Raw genomic sequence first — 20038 nt, 5'->3', positions numbered from 1 at the left:
AAAGTGACAATATTAAAAATGCAACCAAAAAACAGAAAAATTTCATTCGTTGGAGATGCAAGTGTTGGCAAAACATCAATTATTAACAGACGTGTAAAAGGTAGCTTTCAAGCAGAATTAAGCTCAACAATTGGCTCATCACATGTAAAATGCATGGAAGACGTTGATGGAAAAAAGGTAGAACTCTCCCTTTGGGATACAGCAGGACAAGAAAAGTATCATTCGCTTGTTCCTTTATATACAAGAGACTCTGATATTATTTTAATTTGCGCTGCTTTAAATGATGAGGATTCGATAAACAATATCGAAAAATGGCTCAAAATAGCAGAGCAAGTTGACACAGCTGTTCCATTTATCGTAATTAATAAATGCGATCTTGAGGTACCAGATGCAGACACGATTAAATCAGGCTTGGCCGAAAAATATAAACACATATACTTTATTTCTGCACTTTCTGGGGAGGGTTTCAACGAATTATTCTACGACGTTGCAAATGATCAAATAAATAAGGAAGCAATACAAGAAAGTGAAACTGTAGCCTTGGCTGGTGATCCTAAAGAGAAGTCTAAAAAAGATAAGAAATCCGGATGCTGTTAAATTTATTTTAATTTTATTTTTTGAATTTCGAAATAAACTGACCAATAAAGTTTACTATTTATTCAAATTTTAAATACTTTGGCATAAATTTTAAATTTTTTATTGAATATAAAAATTTAGATGGATTTTTTTATCTAAGTTATCCTGTACTCTCTAAAATTTGCACGATGGAGAATTATCTTTGCAATTTAAGAGTAGAATGAAGCAGAAAGAAACAGAAGTAGAATATTTTCATTTTACATTAAACTACAACATGAATTATTCTTCAGTTGTAGGAGTCTACATATAAGAGTAGAATACTTCCATAAAGTATTTAGGTCTGATTTTACATAATGCTTGTTCAAACATGAAAAACGCAATGATTTTGACATGTAAAGTTACTTCAAAAAATCTGTTTATTTTTAATGACTGACTTTAAAGAGCGTTTTAGCTTTACAACAGATGATATAAATGCACCACCAAAGCTTAGTGACGAAGAGGCAGCTAATTTAATTCTTTCTTGCATGTCAATGCCATTAGAAGCTGCACAAATTTGTTTTCCAAAGCTTGATAAGTTCACTTATAGTGATTTAGAAGCAACTTTCAAGAATTATTTACAAAATCCACCACAAATTTCTACAAAAACTAAAAAATATCCTTTGAAAACACAACTTACGAAGGAAGAAGACTTTTGGCTACTTAATTATCTCAAACACATAGATTCAATATCATTCGAAGAATTTGCCGAGAAATATGGCCATCATTTTCGACCATGTTTAACAATGAATCAAATTCTCGCTAGATTTGAAGAAATCAAAGCAATGACTCCTGAAGAAAGACAGAAAATCGATGATGACGTAGTTAAAACTATGCTTTTCGAACAATCTTTCAGTAAACCAGATTCACCAGACGAAAAACAAAATCTTAATCTTCAATGCACTTACGAAAGTCACCATCAGTATGATATACAACCACATGTTGAACATGAGATTCAAGAACTCCACGAATTGACTTCTTTACTTTCAATTACTGCATTTAAAGGAAATGACCTCGCAATTTTGAGAGGACTGAGTGTAGAATATGCTATGCGCCGAGAAGCAATTCTAATCGGAAGAGCTTCAACTTTATCTGAAGTTGACGTTGATCTTTCTTCCGTTGACGGACAACATGCTTGCATTCACATATCTCGTCAACAAGCTATATTATCATTCCTTCCAGATTGCAATTTCTATATAGAAAATATCGGAAACAGATCTTTCAGAGTAAATGGCGTAGAAATTTCAACAGGAAAAATATGCAGAATTCCTCCATATGCCATTCTTGATTTCTGCGGTATATTATTAATGTTTATTCCAAATGAAAAACTTTTGGATCAACTCAAAACGAAATTGAAAATCTCGAACGATAAATAAGTCTAACTAACATATATTATGTCTTGAAAATGTATATAAAGATAAATAAATTTATATCTATTATATTTCATTTCTTTTTCCTCAGTTTAATTTCGATATTAAGTTATTTCATTAGTTTTGTAACTTGTAATATCAATCAAACATAAACAAAACTATTCAAATAGATAAAAACCAATGCAAAATAGTATCAAATTTGACTTAAAATTTTTATCAAATATAATTTTAGAATAATTTGAAGTATTGATTCAAATTTGAAAGGACTTTCAAGATCTCACAGATTTTCTCATGTAATTTCATAATTTTTCAATTTTTATTTAAAGATTTTTATTTTTATATCGATAAAAGCAAAAATAGTTTATTCAATATTTACCATAGTCTTAAACAAAGGCTTAAACCAGCCATTACCAATCTTAACACGATATGTTAATTCATGAATTCCAGAAACGCAAGGAACGCAAGGTACATCAACGACGCATCTCTTGTTCGGCTCTAACTTGTCGATAGAAACAGTTTTAACGAGCGGAATGCACGGCCTGTCATCTAATTCGATTTTTACATCAACAGGGCTATTTGTGATATTTGTAACTTCGACAGCCAGTGGGGTTTGCTTCAGCTTTTTCAGTGGTGGTACTATCCATAACAAACCAACTGAAGTTGCAGGAATTGGAAGTTCAATCGTGAAATGCGACATCATTGTTTTATTATTCCAAATAACAGAGAGCGCCAACTGGATACTCTTCATGAGCTTAATGGCTTCACTCGAAGCATTTGAAAGGATATATGTTGAGGTATTTGGAACTCTTCTTAAGGCGAAGGCCTTTTCGTAATCAGAGAGACTGACTTTTAGTTGTGGTGCAAATCGTAAGTCGAAGCTATCTATCTTGCAGAGAGAATTTGAAAAATCTAAATTGATAAGAATTGAATCTGTTTCAACTCTGAAAGTGCTGATGTATGAGACAGGTAAAGTAATTTGAAGTTGAGCCGACGTGACTCTTGTTGAGTAGTTGTCTTTCCAGATCGTAAATTGAGCTTCAGCAACAGGAGTATGGAAAAGGGAAACAGAAAGAGGAACCGCTGCCTGAAGATTCCTTACGACTGATTTGTGATTGTATTGCTTTGGATTTATTTCAACAGTTGAAAAATGCTGTTTTTTATGTTCAAGTTTTTTAACAGTTAGTTCACATTGGAACTCTGTTGGTTCCCAAACAACTTTTCCAAGATATGACGCATTCTCTCCCCATTCAGCAACAAGCCAGACGATCAAATTTTCGCCACAAAATCCTCCTGGCCTTGTTTTAAGACTTTGATTATCTAAAATTTCATCTCCATTGACAGAAGAATCTTCGGGAATAACAATTTTATAAGTTATATCCTTTGCTTTTTCTGTCATGTTAAGGGTGCACACGAGATGATCATGTAAACTTCAGAATTTAGAACCTTATTTTTAGGCATTATCTTGGCTACCTATTTAGGCTCGAAAAGCAAAAAATATCAAAAAATACAACTTGAGTCCATTATGACCCTTTCATGGAGGTAGTTTTTATCCGCTAGTATTTTCCCTTTGAATCTCTTTACAATTCGAAATCAAATTCAAACCTCAGTAGAAGAAAGGAAGAATCGACTTACTACGGTTGTAATACGAATAAATACATATATTTAATTATTTTTATTTACATAATAATTGTTTGAAGCTCATATTCCATCAAATTTTTAAATAAAAACATTAAAATGTTGAAAATGTTCATATATTTTAATAGGGTTTTGGCACTTTATTGAGGAATTACTACATACATAGTCGAACTGAACTTGATATTTTGAAATTTAAATTATTTATCAAAATTAAAATTTAACTTGAAATTTATAATTATTTAGTCATATTTTGCATAATTCTAAGTAGATTTTGTAAAAAATCAAGAAAGAAAAATTTTAACGTGTTTTATTTTTTCTTTTTTATAATAATACATATTATTATATAATTAACATATTCATAATGTTTCACCCTTTCAAAAATATAATCCTCCTCCTCTCAAATAAACGTACATACGGGTGGCCTCTTTTTTCAAAAAATTAAAATTTGAAATTTTGGGCTCAAATATTAGAGATTTTTTCAACCTTCAACGATATATGTTGTCTATATCAGACCTCCTTTCTTTTTGATACTTAACATTGTTCCTAAATCTTAGCCGTTAAGGCTGTTCTGGAAATATTTTTTTTTCGAAAAAATTCGAAAAAAAATCTTAAAATTCAAAAATCCCTTAATTCCTGAGGATTTTGGAAAAAAGTTTTTACATGAACATGTGTATATTATAGGGTTGTTAGATTCCCGACGATAGGTGTCTTGGAAGATTTGCCTGGTGTCATCATAGTGTCTTTAAATCAAAAATTTTATTTTGGAGTTAGTTTTATTGATTTTTCAATAAAAAACATTTCTAAAACAAGAAAATAAAACGATAAAATATTTATATTTTATATAAGGATCTTATATATTTAAAATAAATATCATTTTATTTTTTTCATTGGTGTCTGTCAAACCATAATACACTATTCAAAAATTCAATGTGTCTTGCGGTTTCAAAAGACACCTTCAAATTGAACGATAGCACAGACACTATTGAATTTTACCCATTTTATTTAGTTTTTACCCTTTTTATTTTTAAGAATTAATGACTGAAACAGCCGTTTTGCTATGACCTCAATCACTTTTATTTATTATTTTAAATATTATTTAATTTTATTATTTGAATAGGCCAACTTATATTTGAGAAGCTCAATTTGAGACCACTTAATACATTGAAATATCATAAATATTGAAATATTAAAAAGTGTATTTCAAAATATTGAAATTATAAAAATTTATAATACTGAAATTGAGACAAATTAATAAATTCAATGCGTTTTTTTTTTTGAAATAACTCTCAAATATTATTTTTTTTGTTTATTTAATGATGAATAAATATGATTGCTTTAGTCAATCATAAAAACTAATTTAAGTTTAAAATAATGAAAGGATAATTTGATCGTTTTTTAAAATACAATTATTTTTGATGATTTGCAAGAATCTTTGAAAAGAATATAATATAGGTTCTATTTTTGTAAAATTTATCCAAATCATGTATTACATAAATTACGATTAAAACGATGAAAGAACCAAAAAGTGTGTTTTGTGTTTTGTTGTTGCGTGTTGGATGCGGGATCCTGTTATTTCCGAAATCGACAAAAAATTTGGAAATTTAATTTCCGAAATCTAAATTATATTAATGTTTTTAATATTCTTATATCAAAAGGATTAAAGTTCATTAAGAGAAAAACAATTCTTCTTCTTCAATCTATTGGCGCATTTATTTCTACACGCCAATAAGGAAGGGAAAATTATAAGACACCATGGTGTCTTCAAAACGCTAATTTTGATATTTTTAACAACCCTAGTATATTATATGAAGTATATTGATAAGGTAAAAATCAAATTTTATTGCATATTCATCGAGAAAATAAACTAACGAATCCCTCAAAATTATACATGGCACGATGGGCGCTACTTTTTTGGCGCCAGCGGCGCCGCCCGCGCCTCCGGTGGCTCCCACTGGTGGGGAGGAGACGATAGAAAAAGATATAAATTTTACTACAAAAATTGAATTTTGGAAATTCTTTTGATTTTTTTGAATGATTTACGAAGAGATTGAACACATTTTGTACTATGAAATATCGTTATTAATAAATTTACTTCTTAAACATCTATTAAAATCGCAATTTTGAATATTTTTATGATTTTTTTGACCCGATCACTTGCGCCCGCGCCCACTGGGAGGGGCGCTTGTAAAGTATTCAAAAATCAATGTAAACATTTCAATTTTTGCTCCCACCTCCCATTGGGAGGGGGCATATATCTTGTAGCGTTCAAGTTCAAGTGATGAAAGTGCATAAGAAAGCTCCTTAATCATACCGATAGAAACAGCATTAGGGGCGCCAAATGGCGCTCGGTGATGTTTCCCATAAAAGCTTAATTTCAGGTATCCATAATCATAACCTGTCAGACGCAATAATTCATTAGCACACAATCATCGTTTCTCAATCAAGAAACGAAACGCACGATTGATTATGCTGGCCATTAAATTTTCATATCAAATAATTTACTACTTCAAGAAAAATTAAAGACTATCATCAACCAAAGCTTAAAATTCTCAGTGTTTACAACTCTCATACTTCGAATATGCATATTTCCAAAATAGCATGAAAATTTTTTTCATTTGAGCTCATTTTCTTTTGTTCTATTAACTAATACATGCAGTACAAGCTTGTTATACGTATACTTAATAAGTAAGGTCTTAAGGCAAATAATAAAAAAGAATTTTGCTATTAATTATATTAAACAATATTTATTTGTAATTTCGTGATAATTATATTTCTTATTACAAAGTAAAGGTATTTGATATAATGTTTGCCTTACAAAAATGTTTCCTTTGTCTTGCCACCATAGGTATTCTATTTTGTCACTTTTTGCGCCCGCCGTGCCATGTATACTCAAAATTGAGAGGGTAATCCTCCTCTCAAATAAACGTACATACGGGTGCACCCTTAAATGAGTTTTTTTAGGATCTGTCACTTTTCCAATTTTATAATTCATATTGCCTATTTTTGAGATGAACAGTATAATACTTAAGACTATAACTCACTCCTTCTCTAATTAAATCGATTTCATGGTTATAATATCTTGTATTTCTTGCATTTTTATCATTTTTAAAGAAATTTAGAGTTCATTCAGTGTCTTTAAGTACATTTATCTGAATAAATCATAACCGCAGCATAGGATTTATCTAATTTTTTATTCACATAATTTTCTCAGGATCAACAGCAGTTATTGCACAGAAATCCAAAGTAATATCGTTTAGACTCAACAATGTTTGGATATCATTCGGTGAGATATCCAACTTCTGATGCTTTTGAGATATTTCATTTAATAATGATGACTTCTGCAGCCATTCAATATCAAACATCACTTAAACTATGTGAATTTGAATGTAAAGATATCATTTAGAGAGACTTTAAACTCAATAAGGTTCAAATATTTTTTTAGAAATCGAATCGAAGACCAGAGAAGTTAAGAATTTTGGCAGTGCAGGATTCAACTATTGAAGTTTCAAAAAGAAAAAACCAATTTAATCCAAAATTAATAAACAATCATTTTTTAAATTGCAAATTAATCTATTTTTGTCACTGGCAATATTACGGCATTGTATTAAATATGAAAAATATTTATCAAATTTAAACGCCAAAAAGTAATATAATATATAAACCATCGCAATAATATAAATTCATTACTTTCCAAGATGCTCCTTTGCGAAATCACAGAGTACCTTTGAAACGCGGTCGACGTCTTCTAATGTAAGGCCATGGTGGCAGCCAACGAGGAATCCAGTCTTCATAACTTCATCAGCTTCTGGGAATGATCTTGCAGCTTGCTCAGCGAAGTGCTTTGTGTAGATTGGGTGGCGGAGAATGTTTCCAGCCATTGTAACTCTTGTTTGGATCTGATTATTCTCTAAATAGGTGAGAACTTCCATTCTGTGTGGGCACTCAAGAGGTAATGCAAGAAGAAGGATGTCATCCTTAACAATTGGGAACTTATAATATTTCGACGCGTATGGATCGCTTGTGAGGTTCTTAATATATCTGTTGTAGCGTTCTTTACGCATATCTTCGAACTTCTTGAGCTTGTCGAGTTGGACCAAGCCGAAAGCAGCGTTCATTTCGCATGCCTTGAAATTATAACCGAATTCGACGTAAAGGAACTTCCAATCGTACTGAATATCTCCAAGGATACCATGGTTAAATCTCTCTGCGATTGATTCATCGTTGTTACCAGCACGACCCCAATCTCTGATTCTGAGGGCTTTGTTGTACATGTCGATATCGTTAAACATTACAACACCACCTGTACCACCTGCTGTGATGATGTGGGAGGCGTAGAAAGAGCAGGTCGAGATATCGGTTTCGGCTGTGTAGGTAATAGTGTCGCAGGAGTCTTCAATAAGGATAATATCATTGCGACCACGTTGGACGAGTTTTTCCTTAAGATCTTTCCAATCGATCTTGTTTCCAAGGAGATTTGGAATCATAATAACTTTTGTGTTTTCTGTGAGTTCAGCAAAGACCTGGTCAACTGATGGAACATAGCATTGAGGAGCTACATCGCAGAACTTAACATTAGCTCCATGTTGGGCCAAAGGAGCAACGGTAGTTGAAAATGTGCAAGCTGGAGTAATGACTTCAACGCCAGGTCCTATTCCAGAACAAATAACTGCTAACATATTTGCAGATGAGCCACTGTTGACAAAGAGACCATACTTTTTTCCGAATCTTTCGGCTAACCTTCTCTCGAACTCTGCTGTACGTGGGCCTGGAGCTAACCAACCATCATTTAAGCAGTCAACGACAGCTTTGATTTCTTGCTGGTCATAAGCTTCCATCTTATTGGGTGCGTACCAGATTTTCTTCGCCATATTAATTGTCACCTTTTGAATATATTCTGAATATAAATTTCTTTTTGAGAGTTTAGAAAGTCGATATTTATTTAAAATCATTACTATTCCTATTATTCGATTTTACATAAAATTGGACTCATTCAAAAAATTCATTGAGAATAAAAAAAAATTGATGTTTCGCTTCGTGAATTGACATTCAATAATTTCTTCAATATATAATGGAATTAGATGTGGAAATTAAGCCATTATCCATTATATTTCCTTGATTTTGCTGAAAACGAATCTTCAATTTACAGTAGTAGGATAGGAAGGGTTGTGTGACTTTTTTTGTTACGTCTATATATAGATGAAAGTATATTTTCACATCTTCTATATATAGATGATATAAAAATTTTTTCTTACGTTTTTTAAGTCATGAATTCGTAAGAAAGCGCGACATTATTAAATAAATTAGTAATAAATATTATATACTAAACACATTTTAAAAAATTAACATTAATTTTAAAATAATTTATTTTTTATCTTTTATAAAAGAAGCTATATATAGATGATGTCAGATATTCCGCGATTAATTAAACATTGTTTAAATCCTGAATGGGTTAAACTTCAATTTAAAAATGAAGATTGTGAATTATTAAATGAATATGAAAGCCAAAATAAGCTAATGAGGTATAAATATAATGATAAAGAATATTTAATTTCATGGAATCAATGGAGTCATAATCAAAGACCTCATAAACGAGAAGAAGAAATTAGAAATAATGAAATGGAAATCATTGATGACATTAAAGAGGATGGAATTCCTAAATTTTGTAGAAAAACCTTTAGAACTAAGTTAGGAGCATATAAACGTAGAGTATTAAATCCTGAATATCTTAAACATCAATTTAAAAAGGAAGACTGTGAATTATTAAACGCTAATGAATATGAAAATGCTAAATCAAAACTGAGATATAAATATATTGGAAGTGATGAAAGGTGTAAAGATAAAGATAAAGTTTATTCAGTTTCATATAATAACTGGCACACGTTAGGGATAAGAAAACATTTAGGAGATTATGGTAAAAGTTCTGAATTCTTTAAATCTAGTATGTATGAGAGAGTAAAAGAAATTAGAAATAATTATTTTCATGAATGAAAGATTCACTACCATAATGAAATAAAAAATAAAAAAATAAACTTTAAAAAGAATTTGATGAGTTCAACATAGAACTTTAAGAAACTAATGATTATTTGAATTTATGAAATCAATTATCTGATTTACTCTTTCTTCAATCTCTTCTATTCTTTTTGTTAAATCATCAATTTTCATTAATGAGGTGATTCTTGATTGAGGAATAGATTTCAAACTAACCACCCCCTTTATTTTTGAAATTTTGAATCCATCAACTTTAAACATTTTATTCAATTTACACGTTGTCAATTCTTCAAATAATTTTTTATTATTAGCATAATAGTCATTAAATTCTTCAACAGATGAAAAAATTTTTATTTCAGTAATTGGTTTAACAACATTTATTTTTTGTTGAACATTTTCACTTTCATTTATTTCTTCCTCCTCTGTTTCATTTATTTTTAAAATCGGTTTCATTTATCATTAAATAAAAATTAGAATATAAGTGATGAAATATATTTTTTAATTAATATTAAATCAGAAATGGCGGCAGGATTCTTTAAAAAATTATGGGATGGAATTAAGAAAGAAGCTGCGGGTTGGGTTCATAAAAAGATTATTAAACCCATTGCAAACTTTTTGGCACCAGTAGCGAAAACGGCAGGAACTATCATAGGTGGAGTATTAGGTACTAAAGCAGGTAATCCGGCAATGGGAGCACAAGCAGGTAACGCAATTGGTGGAATTGCTGAAGGAGTACTTAATAAAATAGGAGGTAGATAGTGGAAAAATAAATAAATATTATTTTTATCTTAGTATCGGTTGAAGTCTTTGATAAACTTTTTCTCCTTTATTTAAATTTCTCTTATTGGGGCAGCTTTTGGTGTTATTGATTCAGCAACGTCACTAATTGCTTCTTTATTCTTAAATATCCAATTTGCTCCTTCTTCATTGTTTCCCAAACTTTATGCGCTCCTCTTTTTACTTTATCCCACAGTTTCTTAAATATACCTGCAGCCATAGTTGATTATTTCATTAAAATTAAAAATTCATTTTCATCTTTTAATTTTGATTTTTTATTTATTAATAAATGACGACTAACTATTTGGTGCCAAACACTAAACCGATTAATGGAAATGTGTTTCATTCATTCGAAAAGATAAATGAAATATTCGCAAAGAATGACGGTAGAAGATATTATAGAGAACTTGAAAGTTCATGCTATGACTCTGATGCTCCATATTTTGATGATAAACAAACTCATTTAAGAATTACAAATCCGGCTCATGATGTGAACCAATTAGGTGACACATATATTAAACGCAAAGTTAAAGCAACTCTAGTTTCAAATAAAGCTTTCACATGTGATGCCGCTTTTAAATGCATGCGTTTATTCGTTGGTTACAAATCATCAAATCAAAGCTTTAAACAATTAGAAGTAGAAACCGAAAGAGGTGATGCCGGTTATCTTCAGATGGATTGCGCCCGTGAATCTTTCGCATTTGCAACATATAAACCAAAATCAGAAAGGAAAGTTAAAAAGTTTGTTCATTCGTTATATAATAATGTTCAAAAATATGATAACTCAGTATGTGGTAAATATATTGACCCTTCAGAAGTTTTCAAGAAGCAAATGAAGAAGTTGATGTCACTTTTGATATGATTATTCCGGTAAATGATTTGTTAGCATTTCAGGCGTTCGATGATTATCCTAAATCATTTGGTGATATCATTCTTAAATATTATGTTTTCAGGGATACTTTAGTATTTTGTCAGGTTGACCCGTTAAGAGTTGCTGATTTACAAAATTACGTTTATGAAAAGATAACTGATGAAAATTATGAAAAGATTATGAATCATGTTTATAAATATGATCGCAAATTCCAACAAATCGGACTTCCTGCCAAATTAATTACAAGCTTAGCCGCTACATCTGCTGACGCAACAGTTGATGACGTTATTATTTCATGCACAAAGATGGAAGTTTTAGAGGATAAATGCATTACACCAGGATACGGTTTAATTGAAGAATCAGTTAAAGCAATACCACGTTTATTCAGTAAGGAAGATCCATTCATGATTCCAGCTCAACATATTGACGTTCGTTCACTAAATGGAGGTTGCATCACTCCTGAAGGTATTAGCTCAGATTTCTCATACGCTCTTCATAATGTTACAGATGTTGTGTTAACATTTCCGAAGAATGCAATGCAAAGAACAGTTTTAGAAAATCCAATGCTTCGAGGTCTTCAGGTCACTATAGATTCCAGAAACTTCCCCGATCAAGCGATGACCACAGTGGGTGACATATTCTTTACACGTATGCTTCAAGCTTCTGATTTAGATGGAGTGAATGAATGCACAGAAGAATACGAGGACTCATTAACTAGACCACTGAATGATGATAATGGCACGCCATTAGCTAGAACATGGAAAGACCAAACTTCATTCTTATGCACTATTCCAGTTCAACGTGATGGAGCGGGTATATTCTTTGATGGATTAGAAACTTTCAACTCACAAGTTACAGTACAAGTGAAAGCTTATCCAATCATTCAGGGTGAAAATGACACTTACTGTTCAAAGGTGACAAATCCTCCTCAGGTTTGGTTTACTAGGACTACATATTGGACATGGACACCGGATGAAGGTTTGAAATATCATCCAACAGGTACACCACCACAGTATAGAAGTTCATATGATGAAATATTGATGAATAGAAATGTTTAAAATTATAAATTTATTTTTGATTAAATGGATTTAAATTCATCCACCCCTTATGAAGAATTAGCAGGAGTATATAATACATACGTAGATGATATGATTAATGAAGCATTGAGTGATAATAGAAATGCTCTATCTAAGGAAAAATTAATGAAAATTCCATATTCTGAATGTTACTTAAATTCAATCACTGCAGCAATTGGTAAACAAAATAAAGGTAAAACATTAACGATATTAAAACAAATTATCATTATTGCTAACACTTCCCCCTATTCACATGTGTTAATTTATATCAACCGTTCAGGTTCACCTTCAGATGATACATTTGAATCTTTAAAGCATTTAATCAAAATTCCAATTATTTATTTATCACAAGAAGAAGCAGAAGATTATTTAAAAAACTTTTTAATGTATAAAGAATTATATAATACAATCAAGAAGCAAGGATTAGAGGATAAAATTATTGATAAACAACGGGATGAATTATTTGAAACACTTTCTATTTCAAATTTTGATAGAGAATTTTTGCATTCACTCATTTTTCTAGATGATGCAGTGAAATCAAAACTAATAACAAATGAGAAATCATATTTTAATCAGTTATTAACTCAATGTCGACACATTCAGTGTTCATTCTTTATGGCTGTTCAATATTTCAAAGCATTAAGCACAAACATTAAATCAAATCTATCAACACTTTTCATTTTCAGTGGGTTTAGTCGTCAACAGTTGAACGTTATGCTTTATCAAGTGAATTTACCAATGAGCATTAATGAACTTTACACACAATATCAGCAATTAGGTGAACATGGAAAAATAATAGTTGATTTAAATAAAGGAAGTGTTAAATTTGATTAACTTTTTATAATTAATTTTTATTTTTTATTTATAATTAAACATGACAGAAATAGCAAATCTTCTACAGGTTCCATTAAAACAAGGACAAACAAAAAGGGTGCATATAATAGAACTATGAAAGTTCCTGATGGAATGAAAGAATTAGTTCATATTGTTGCTGGTCTTCAAAAAGATGTTAAACAAATGAGAAACGTTTTAACATTACCAGAAGCTCAAGCATATGCCAAACGTCATGGTCCAAATTGGGAAGCACACGAAGCAGACATTACGGGTCCAAATGGAAAACCTGATGGTATAAATGAAGTTTTCGTTACTGATGGTCAAGGTAATATTAAAGTCATAAATGGTTATAAATTAACTATAACTGATTATCCTAAACGTAAAGCATATAATGAACGTTATCCTATGCAATTTGATGAAAATGGAAAAGCTGTTAAACAATACATTGGAGAAGGTGAAAATGGTCCAATTAATTCATACCGTCATAATCCATATTCTTATTTCAATGAAGAATTAAATGCTATTGAAGAGGGACCGGATGGATTACCACGATATTCTAACCAGTTTGATGGTCAATATGCAAATATTAGACCTGAAATTTCAGCTAAGAAATTCTTTAAAGTTGCTTTATTCGATCCAGTTTTCGCAAATGTTAAAGATGAACTTAAACAGCAATTCCAACCAATTATAGTAGCAAGAATTGCATCAGGTGCTTTATCTCAAGCATTCAAAGATTTAATTAAGAAACCATTATATCAGCAACGAGGTTTAACTTATGATTTAGTTAAGGAATCAGATAAAAGAAAATTTGAGAAATCAGATGATTATAAGAATGCAATTAATGAATATATTCGGTCTATTAATTTCGATGAAACAGCTAAAAATCAACTTCATGAACAAATACAGGGAATAATAGATTCAAAAGTTCCAGCAAAATAAAAGTTTAAATATATTTTTTTATTCAATTATAAATGAGAAGACGTTTCACTAGTCAAAAGAACACTAACGCAAAAGCAGAGATTACGGTTGGTTATAACGTAAATGATGATAAATCACGAATTATTCAAAATGTTAAAGTTAATGTTAGCCCTGAATTAACAAGGTCAGCAACTCAACCAAATTTATTAACTCGTGACTTACCGAAGAATGAGGAGAATGAAGAAAACCATGAGAATGGAGACCCAATCATTTTATCTGAACCTGGTAAAGAACCTGTTGAAATTCCCACTTATCCAACATACCCCCCACCTCTTTCATCAAACATCGAGAACCCATATAAAATAGACATTAATTCTGAATTAATGAAAATTTACCGTGATATAATAATTAATAATTATGATTCAATAATAAATTTAATTGACCAATCCGGTTTAATTATTTTACCTTATGAATCATTAATTCACATTATTGCCATTCTTTGTGATGTTCAAGATTCAGACGTTAAGATTCAATTTTTCATAGATGATGAGGTTTCATGCTGCGGAACAGTTGCAAAAATAAATCCTATAAAGGATATTAGCACAATTAAGATATCAAAGAACGGAACAACAACTGAACTTCATTTAACATATAATGATATTTATAATAAAATAGTTGATGAATATAAAATCACTTGAAAAATTCTTTGTTAAGGCTATTTAATATTCAAGCATTAACATTATTGAATAATAATCCTTTGAATCATAATCGATAATAATTGACCTTTCACCAGTTTCTATCGTTTGTTTTATTTCTTTTTGTTCCCCACTATCTGGATCGGTCATTGTAATTGTTTTTGTTATAGTATCAGCTTTATCTTTAACTTCAATCTTTTTTCCATCGGGATATTTAAACCAAAATTCCAAAAATTCGATATTGTCAATCTGTTCATATTTTAATCTATCAATTACATTTTTAATACCATCTGAAAATCTTATGAAATGGTCATTATATGGGTTTGATTGAACTAAATTTGAATGAAGTGAAATATAACCTGTTGATGAATATGACACTGACTCATATTTTCTGAAAACACTAAAATTTATAACATGAATGAATTTCTTATTCGTTGAATTTATGAATTCTTGAGGTAATCTTATTCTAGTTTTATTTATCACTGGAAAATAACGCTTTACCATATTTTTATTCGTAATAAAAATGTCAATTATCAATATTATTTCGAATAATAGTTGTGAATTAAATTTAACAGTTAGCGGAATTTATAATGTTACTCTCGTTTCTGTGAGTGGTAAATTTAATCCCATTCTTTTAGACCCTTCAGATTATATATCATTTATTAAAGATGACCATGAAAAAACGTATGATATGTATATAAATAATGTGATAGCGAAATGGGATATTAACATGATTTTAAGTTATTTAAATGAATCATTTATCGTATGGTATGAAGAAAATTTTAAATCAAAACCTGATAAACTTTTTGAACTTGATGAAATAAATAACCTTATTAAATTTCCGCTGAAAATTAAATTTTGTACTCCTCATCTTCGTTCATTGTTGGGAATATTAAATTTTGAAAAAGATGTTGGGGATGTTTTGTATTCTGACACTGGTTCCAATTTCATTTTAATCAAATGTGATAAAGTTAATACCCCAATGAGATTTTCACATCAAACATTAGACCCTAACTCTTACCCATCAATACAAAACATTTTATCCATCAACTTAAACACATTTTCTTTATCATATCCGTTTCAATTATCCGGGAATTCATTTATTCTTCATTCAAAAGATTTATCAAATATTAAATTTAGAATAACTGACCTATTTGATTGTGATTTAGAATTTATGAATGAAATATTATGGCAATTTCAAATAGAGAAAATAGCTGATGAGATAACAGATTAAATATTTATTTTTAAATCATAATAAATGATTAAACAACAGCAACTTAAGGCACAAAGCGCCCAGGTCCTTCAGACCATTACATACGCCATATATGCATATAATTCAAAGACGGCAGAACAAACGCAAAGGTTGAAATATGGAGATTTGGAGATAGTATTGAAAAATGACCATTTCGAATTCGTTTGCAAAGGTGGTGCAGTGATATCAAATATAAAAGAAATTTTATTTATGAATTCAAAAATTAAAGGAATAACGGATGATATAACATCAATTCCACCAGAAGAACAGAGATATTACGCATTAAATGCATTTCCTAAAGTTTTGAAGATTGGAAGATTTAATTTAAATGAGGAATTCATAGAAGGTTTCCTAAATGACATAATGAAGAAGGTGGATAAGGAATATGTTAACGATGAGTTAATGAAGAAAGCAAATTTGGTTTATGTTGATGAAAAAGATAATGAAATTAAAGAAAAGGTTGAATGGTATCATGAATGGACATTGAGACTTTTAAAGTTAAAGCTGATACAGAATGGGTTTCAGGATGTTTAGACCTTAAAGCAGATAAAACTTATGTTGATGAAAATTATGCAAAGAAGTCGGAAGTAAATGATGTGATTACAAGCATGAAAAATGAAATTCTTCAAACATTATATCCTGTTGGTTCTATTTATACGTCAATGAATTCAACAAATCCAGCAACAGTTTTAGGTTTTGGTACGTGGAAGCAGATTGTAGATAAATTCTTATACTGTGCTAGATATTCAAAGCAAACAGGGGTTCGAAGAAAATTAAAGAAGCAAACCTTCCACCGCACACTCATACAGGAACTACAAACACAACAGGTAATCATTCACATTCAATAACAAAAAGAGGTTATACAAATCTTGCAGCGGGTTCGGATAGATGGGGAATGAATAGATATGATATCACAACTGACCCAGTAGATTCAAGCACAGGTATTTTCTGTGGAACCGCAGGAAATCATTCACACACTTTCACAACAAATCCAACAGGCTCGGGTAAAGATTACATGCCACCATTTGTGACTGTATTCGCATGGTACCGCGTTCATTGAATGTGCTTGAGCCCAGACTTTTGGGTCAAGGCTTACCGAATGAACTAAATATATTTTATGTCTGTAATTAATTAGGTAATGAAGTAATGGATGAACTGCAGAAATAATGTTTACGTTAATGTTTACGTTAAGTGACTCAAAGAGTCCGGAGACAAAGTCTCATGGTTTCAGGTTATTCAATAATTAATTATTTTTGAAGAACTGAGGGTGTTACCATGTTACCATGTGCTACCAGGTTAATTAACTTCTCTGAAAAAATGAGACAACATGACATTTTGACAACAACACAGGAAATATATTTTATCGTTAAGTGACTCAAAGAGTCCGGAGACAAAGTCTCATGTTTACGTTAATGGTTTCAGGTTATTCAATAATTAATTATTTTTGAAGAACTGAGGGTGTTACCATGTTACCATGTGCTACCAGGTTAATTAACTTCTCTGAAAAAGTGTGACAACATGACATTTTGACAACAGTCCTGGAAATATATTTTATCGTTAATGATTTGTCATGACCTCATCGTTAATGATTTGTCATGACTTTGTCAAGGTTTCATCGTTAATGCTTTGTCATGATGATTTCATCGTTAAGTGACTCAAAGAGTCCGGAGACAAAGTCTCATGTTTACGTTAATGGTTTCAGGTTATTCAATAATTAATTATTTTTGAAGAACTGAGGGTGTTACCATGTTACCATGTGCTACCAGGTTAATTAACTTCTCTGAAAAAGTGTGACAACATGACATTTTGACAACAGTCCTGGAAATATATTTTATCGTTAATGATTTGTCATGACCTCATCGTTAATGATTTGTCATGACTTTGTCAAGGTTTCATCGTTAATGCTTTGTCATGATGATTTCATCGTTAAGTGACTCAAAGAGTCCGGAGACAAAGTCTCATGTTTACGTTAATGGTTTCAGGTTATTCAATAATTAATTATTTTTGAAGAACTGAGGGTGTTACCATGTTACCATGTGCTACCAGGTTAATTAACTTCTCTGAAAAAGTGTGACAACATGACATTTTGACAACAGTCCTGGAAATATGATGCAGCCCAAAAATAAAGTTAGTTTTAAAATTATTTTTATTTTTTTATTCCTATATAAATGACAGCAACAAACAACAACAGCAACTATATCGTTTCTGATGAAAAAGTTATTGATTCATTAGCTGAGGAATTAGTTGTGGCAGAAACTAAAACCCTCAACGAAAGAATTGGTGAAAACAAGATTGATTTACATAACTACCTCAAACACGATGGAGGAAGAGGAAGGAAAACTGGTATGGCTTTATTAGCAAATAAAATATCAAATTTAACGATTATAGATGTTGATATCAATAAATCGTACAATGATGAACTTAAAGAAACAGTTAGAAAAGATATTTTATCAAAACTTTCGGATAAAGATGTTATCGTTAAAACCGCTTCAGGAGGTCTTCACATTTATTGCAACACTAATTTCTTCTATGCAGTTTCGAACAGAATGATTAAATGTTATTCCTGCAATGATTATGATATCGATATCATGACTTCTATGGATGATTCAAAGCGTTCTTTAGTGGTTATGGCTGATTCAAGAGTTCGCAAGAATGCAACAGAACCAATCAATACATACTCATTCAGTCGTGGAAGTTATGACTCAACATTAACTAGAACCGTAAACGATATATTAAATGATTTGAATATTAAGGTAAGAGTTGAACAGAAGAACGAAGAAATAAAGAATATCATGAATGAAAACAAAGATGTAAACATTGACGATAAACTTGCTCAGAGCATAGTTGATGGCATTAGTGATTTTGAAGTACATAATGACGGTGGAAACATGAATTTAGAAAAAGAAGTTACATTATTCACACTGTTTCAAGCAATTAATTCGTTACCTAATCATTTAATTAATGAAGCATACGATAACGTTTATAACTTCTGCAATTTAACTGAAAATGCAAAAAGTAATTTTGAAAAAGCACGTAGTAGATATGCACATTTAATGACTTCTCCATTTGTTTTAGTGAAGATTCTAAAACTATATCAAAAGGAATATTATGATGAATACGTTTTACCTTTATTACGTAAGCCAAAAATAACATTTGATATCAAACTTGATGACTCGTTTTTGATAACAGATATTAGACGCAAGGCTGAAAATCATCAGTATAAAAACAGTTCTGAAGTAATTGATAATTTATCACGTGTAATCCGTTTTGTAGATTGTGGAAATAAATATTTCATTCAAAAGGACTATAATATCCACGACAAAATGAATCAAATATCATTCGTTCTTCAGTCAAACATGAAAGAGTCACTCAAAATGATTAAATTATTTAAAGAAGAAGGTAAAACAATAACAGCATGGGACGTACTACTAAATCAATTATCCTCATTAACCGTTAAGGGTGTTTGCTTTAAATCTGATTCTCCAGATGTTTTCTCAACGTTTCAGGGTTATAAATACATCGTTCTCGAAAAAGTAGATTACTCAAAAATTGAGATGTTTATGAATTTCATTAAAGAAGCCATATGTGATAATAACGATGAAGTGTATAAATACATTCTCGGCTGGATTGCATCAATGATTCAACATCCAGGAATCAAGAATGAAACAGCAATTATTTTGAAAGGACTTCAGGGAACAGGTAAAAACAGATTTACAGACATTATTTCTGAACTTCTCGCTGGTTATTCATGCAAAAACATTACTGAAATAAGTGAGCTAACGGGTAATTTCAATTCAGTAGTTGAGAATAAAATGTTTCTTGTACTTAATGAACTCAAGAATGTAGGTGAAGACAGACTTGCAAACTTCAACGCTTTGAAATCAATTATAACGGATAATGAGATTAGAATTAATGAAAAGAATCAACCCAGAAGAACTGCTCAGAACGTTGCAAACTTCATTTTGGTAACTAATAACGTTTACCCTGTCAAAATTGAAGTTGAAGACAGA

At 30.7% G+C, this 20038-nt stretch overlaps 7 protein-coding genes and 2 pseudogenes across 9 annotated transcripts, besides 2 other annotated features; 7 read left to right on the top strand and 2 right to left on the bottom strand.

The window, feature by feature from the left end:
* Nucleotides 1-18: 18 nt before the first annotated feature.
* TVAGG3_0932260 (small GTPase mediated signal transduction) lies at nt 19-597 on the top strand (the record flags this gene model as incomplete). Its single annotated transcript, XM_001309520.1, has 1 exon — nt 19-597. One exon carries the CDS (start codon nt 19-21, stop codon nt 595-597), a length of 579 nt encoding a protein of 192 aa, XP_001309521.1.
* Nucleotides 598-1001: 404 nt separating this feature from the next.
* On the top strand, nt 1002-1988 carry TVAGG3_0932250 (G-quadruplex RNA binding; the record flags this gene model as incomplete). Its single annotated transcript, XM_001309519.1, has 1 exon — nt 1002-1988. The coding sequence occupies one exon, from the start codon at nt 1002-1004 to the stop codon at nt 1986-1988; it is 987 nt and encodes a 328-aa protein (XP_001309520.1).
* A 355-nt stretch (nt 1989-2343) lies between these two features.
* Nucleotides 2344-3378, bottom strand: TVAGG3_0932240 (uncharacterized protein; the record flags this gene model as incomplete). Its single annotated transcript, XM_001309518.2, has 1 exon — nt 2344-3378. One exon carries the CDS (start codon nt 3376-3378, stop codon nt 2344-2346), a length of 1035 nt encoding a protein of 344 aa, XP_001309519.1.
* Nucleotides 3379-3383: 5 nt separating this feature from the next.
* Nucleotides 3384-4297: a mobile genetic element.
* Nucleotides 4298-7214: 2917 nt separating this feature from the next.
* On the bottom strand, nt 7215-8481 carry TVAGG3_0932220 (DegT/DnrJ/EryC1/StrS aminotransferase family; the record flags this gene model as incomplete). Its single annotated transcript, XM_001309517.2, has 1 exon — nt 7301-8452. The coding sequence occupies one exon, from the start codon at nt 8450-8452 to the stop codon at nt 7301-7303; it is 1152 nt and encodes a 383-aa protein (XP_001309518.1).
* Nucleotides 8482-11735: 3254 nt separating this feature from the next.
* Nucleotides 11736-20038: part of a mobile genetic element that runs on past the window's edge.
* On the top strand, nt 12336-13163 carry TVAGG3_0932210 (uncharacterized protein; the record flags this gene model as incomplete). Its single annotated transcript, XM_001309515.2, has 1 exon — nt 12336-13163. The coding sequence occupies one exon, from the start codon at nt 12336-12338 to the stop codon at nt 13161-13163; it is 828 nt and encodes a 275-aa protein (XP_001309516.2).
* Nucleotides 13587-14102, top strand: TVAGG3_0932200 (uncharacterized protein; the record flags this gene model as incomplete). The annotated part of the gene is made up of 1 exon (XM_051252636.1): nt 13587-14102. A coding segment is annotated over one exon (516 nt), but the record flags the coding sequence as incomplete, so codon positions are not given.
* Nucleotides 14135-14804, top strand: TVAGG3_0932190 (annotated as a pseudogene). Its single transcript has one exon. A coding segment is annotated over exon 1 (670 nt).
* Nucleotides 16453-16752, top strand: TVAGG3_0932180 (annotated as a pseudogene). Its single transcript has one exon. A coding segment is annotated over exon 1 (300 nt).
* Nucleotides 18197-19811, top strand: TVAGG3_0932170 (Prim-pol domain family; the record flags this gene model as incomplete). The annotated part of the gene is made up of 1 exon (XM_051252635.1): nt 18197-19811. A coding segment is annotated over one exon (1615 nt), but the record flags the coding sequence as incomplete, so codon positions are not given.

The sequence above is a fragment of the Trichomonas vaginalis genome, chromosome I (genome assembly GCF_026262505.1).
Source record: "Trichomonas vaginalis G3 chromosome I, whole genome shotgun sequence".
NCBI classification, from domain to species: Eukaryota; Parabasalia; order Trichomonadida; family Trichomonadidae; genus Trichomonas; species Trichomonas vaginalis.
Note: the sequence above shows the minus strand (reverse complement) of the source record. Positions and strands in the feature narration are given on the sequence as shown.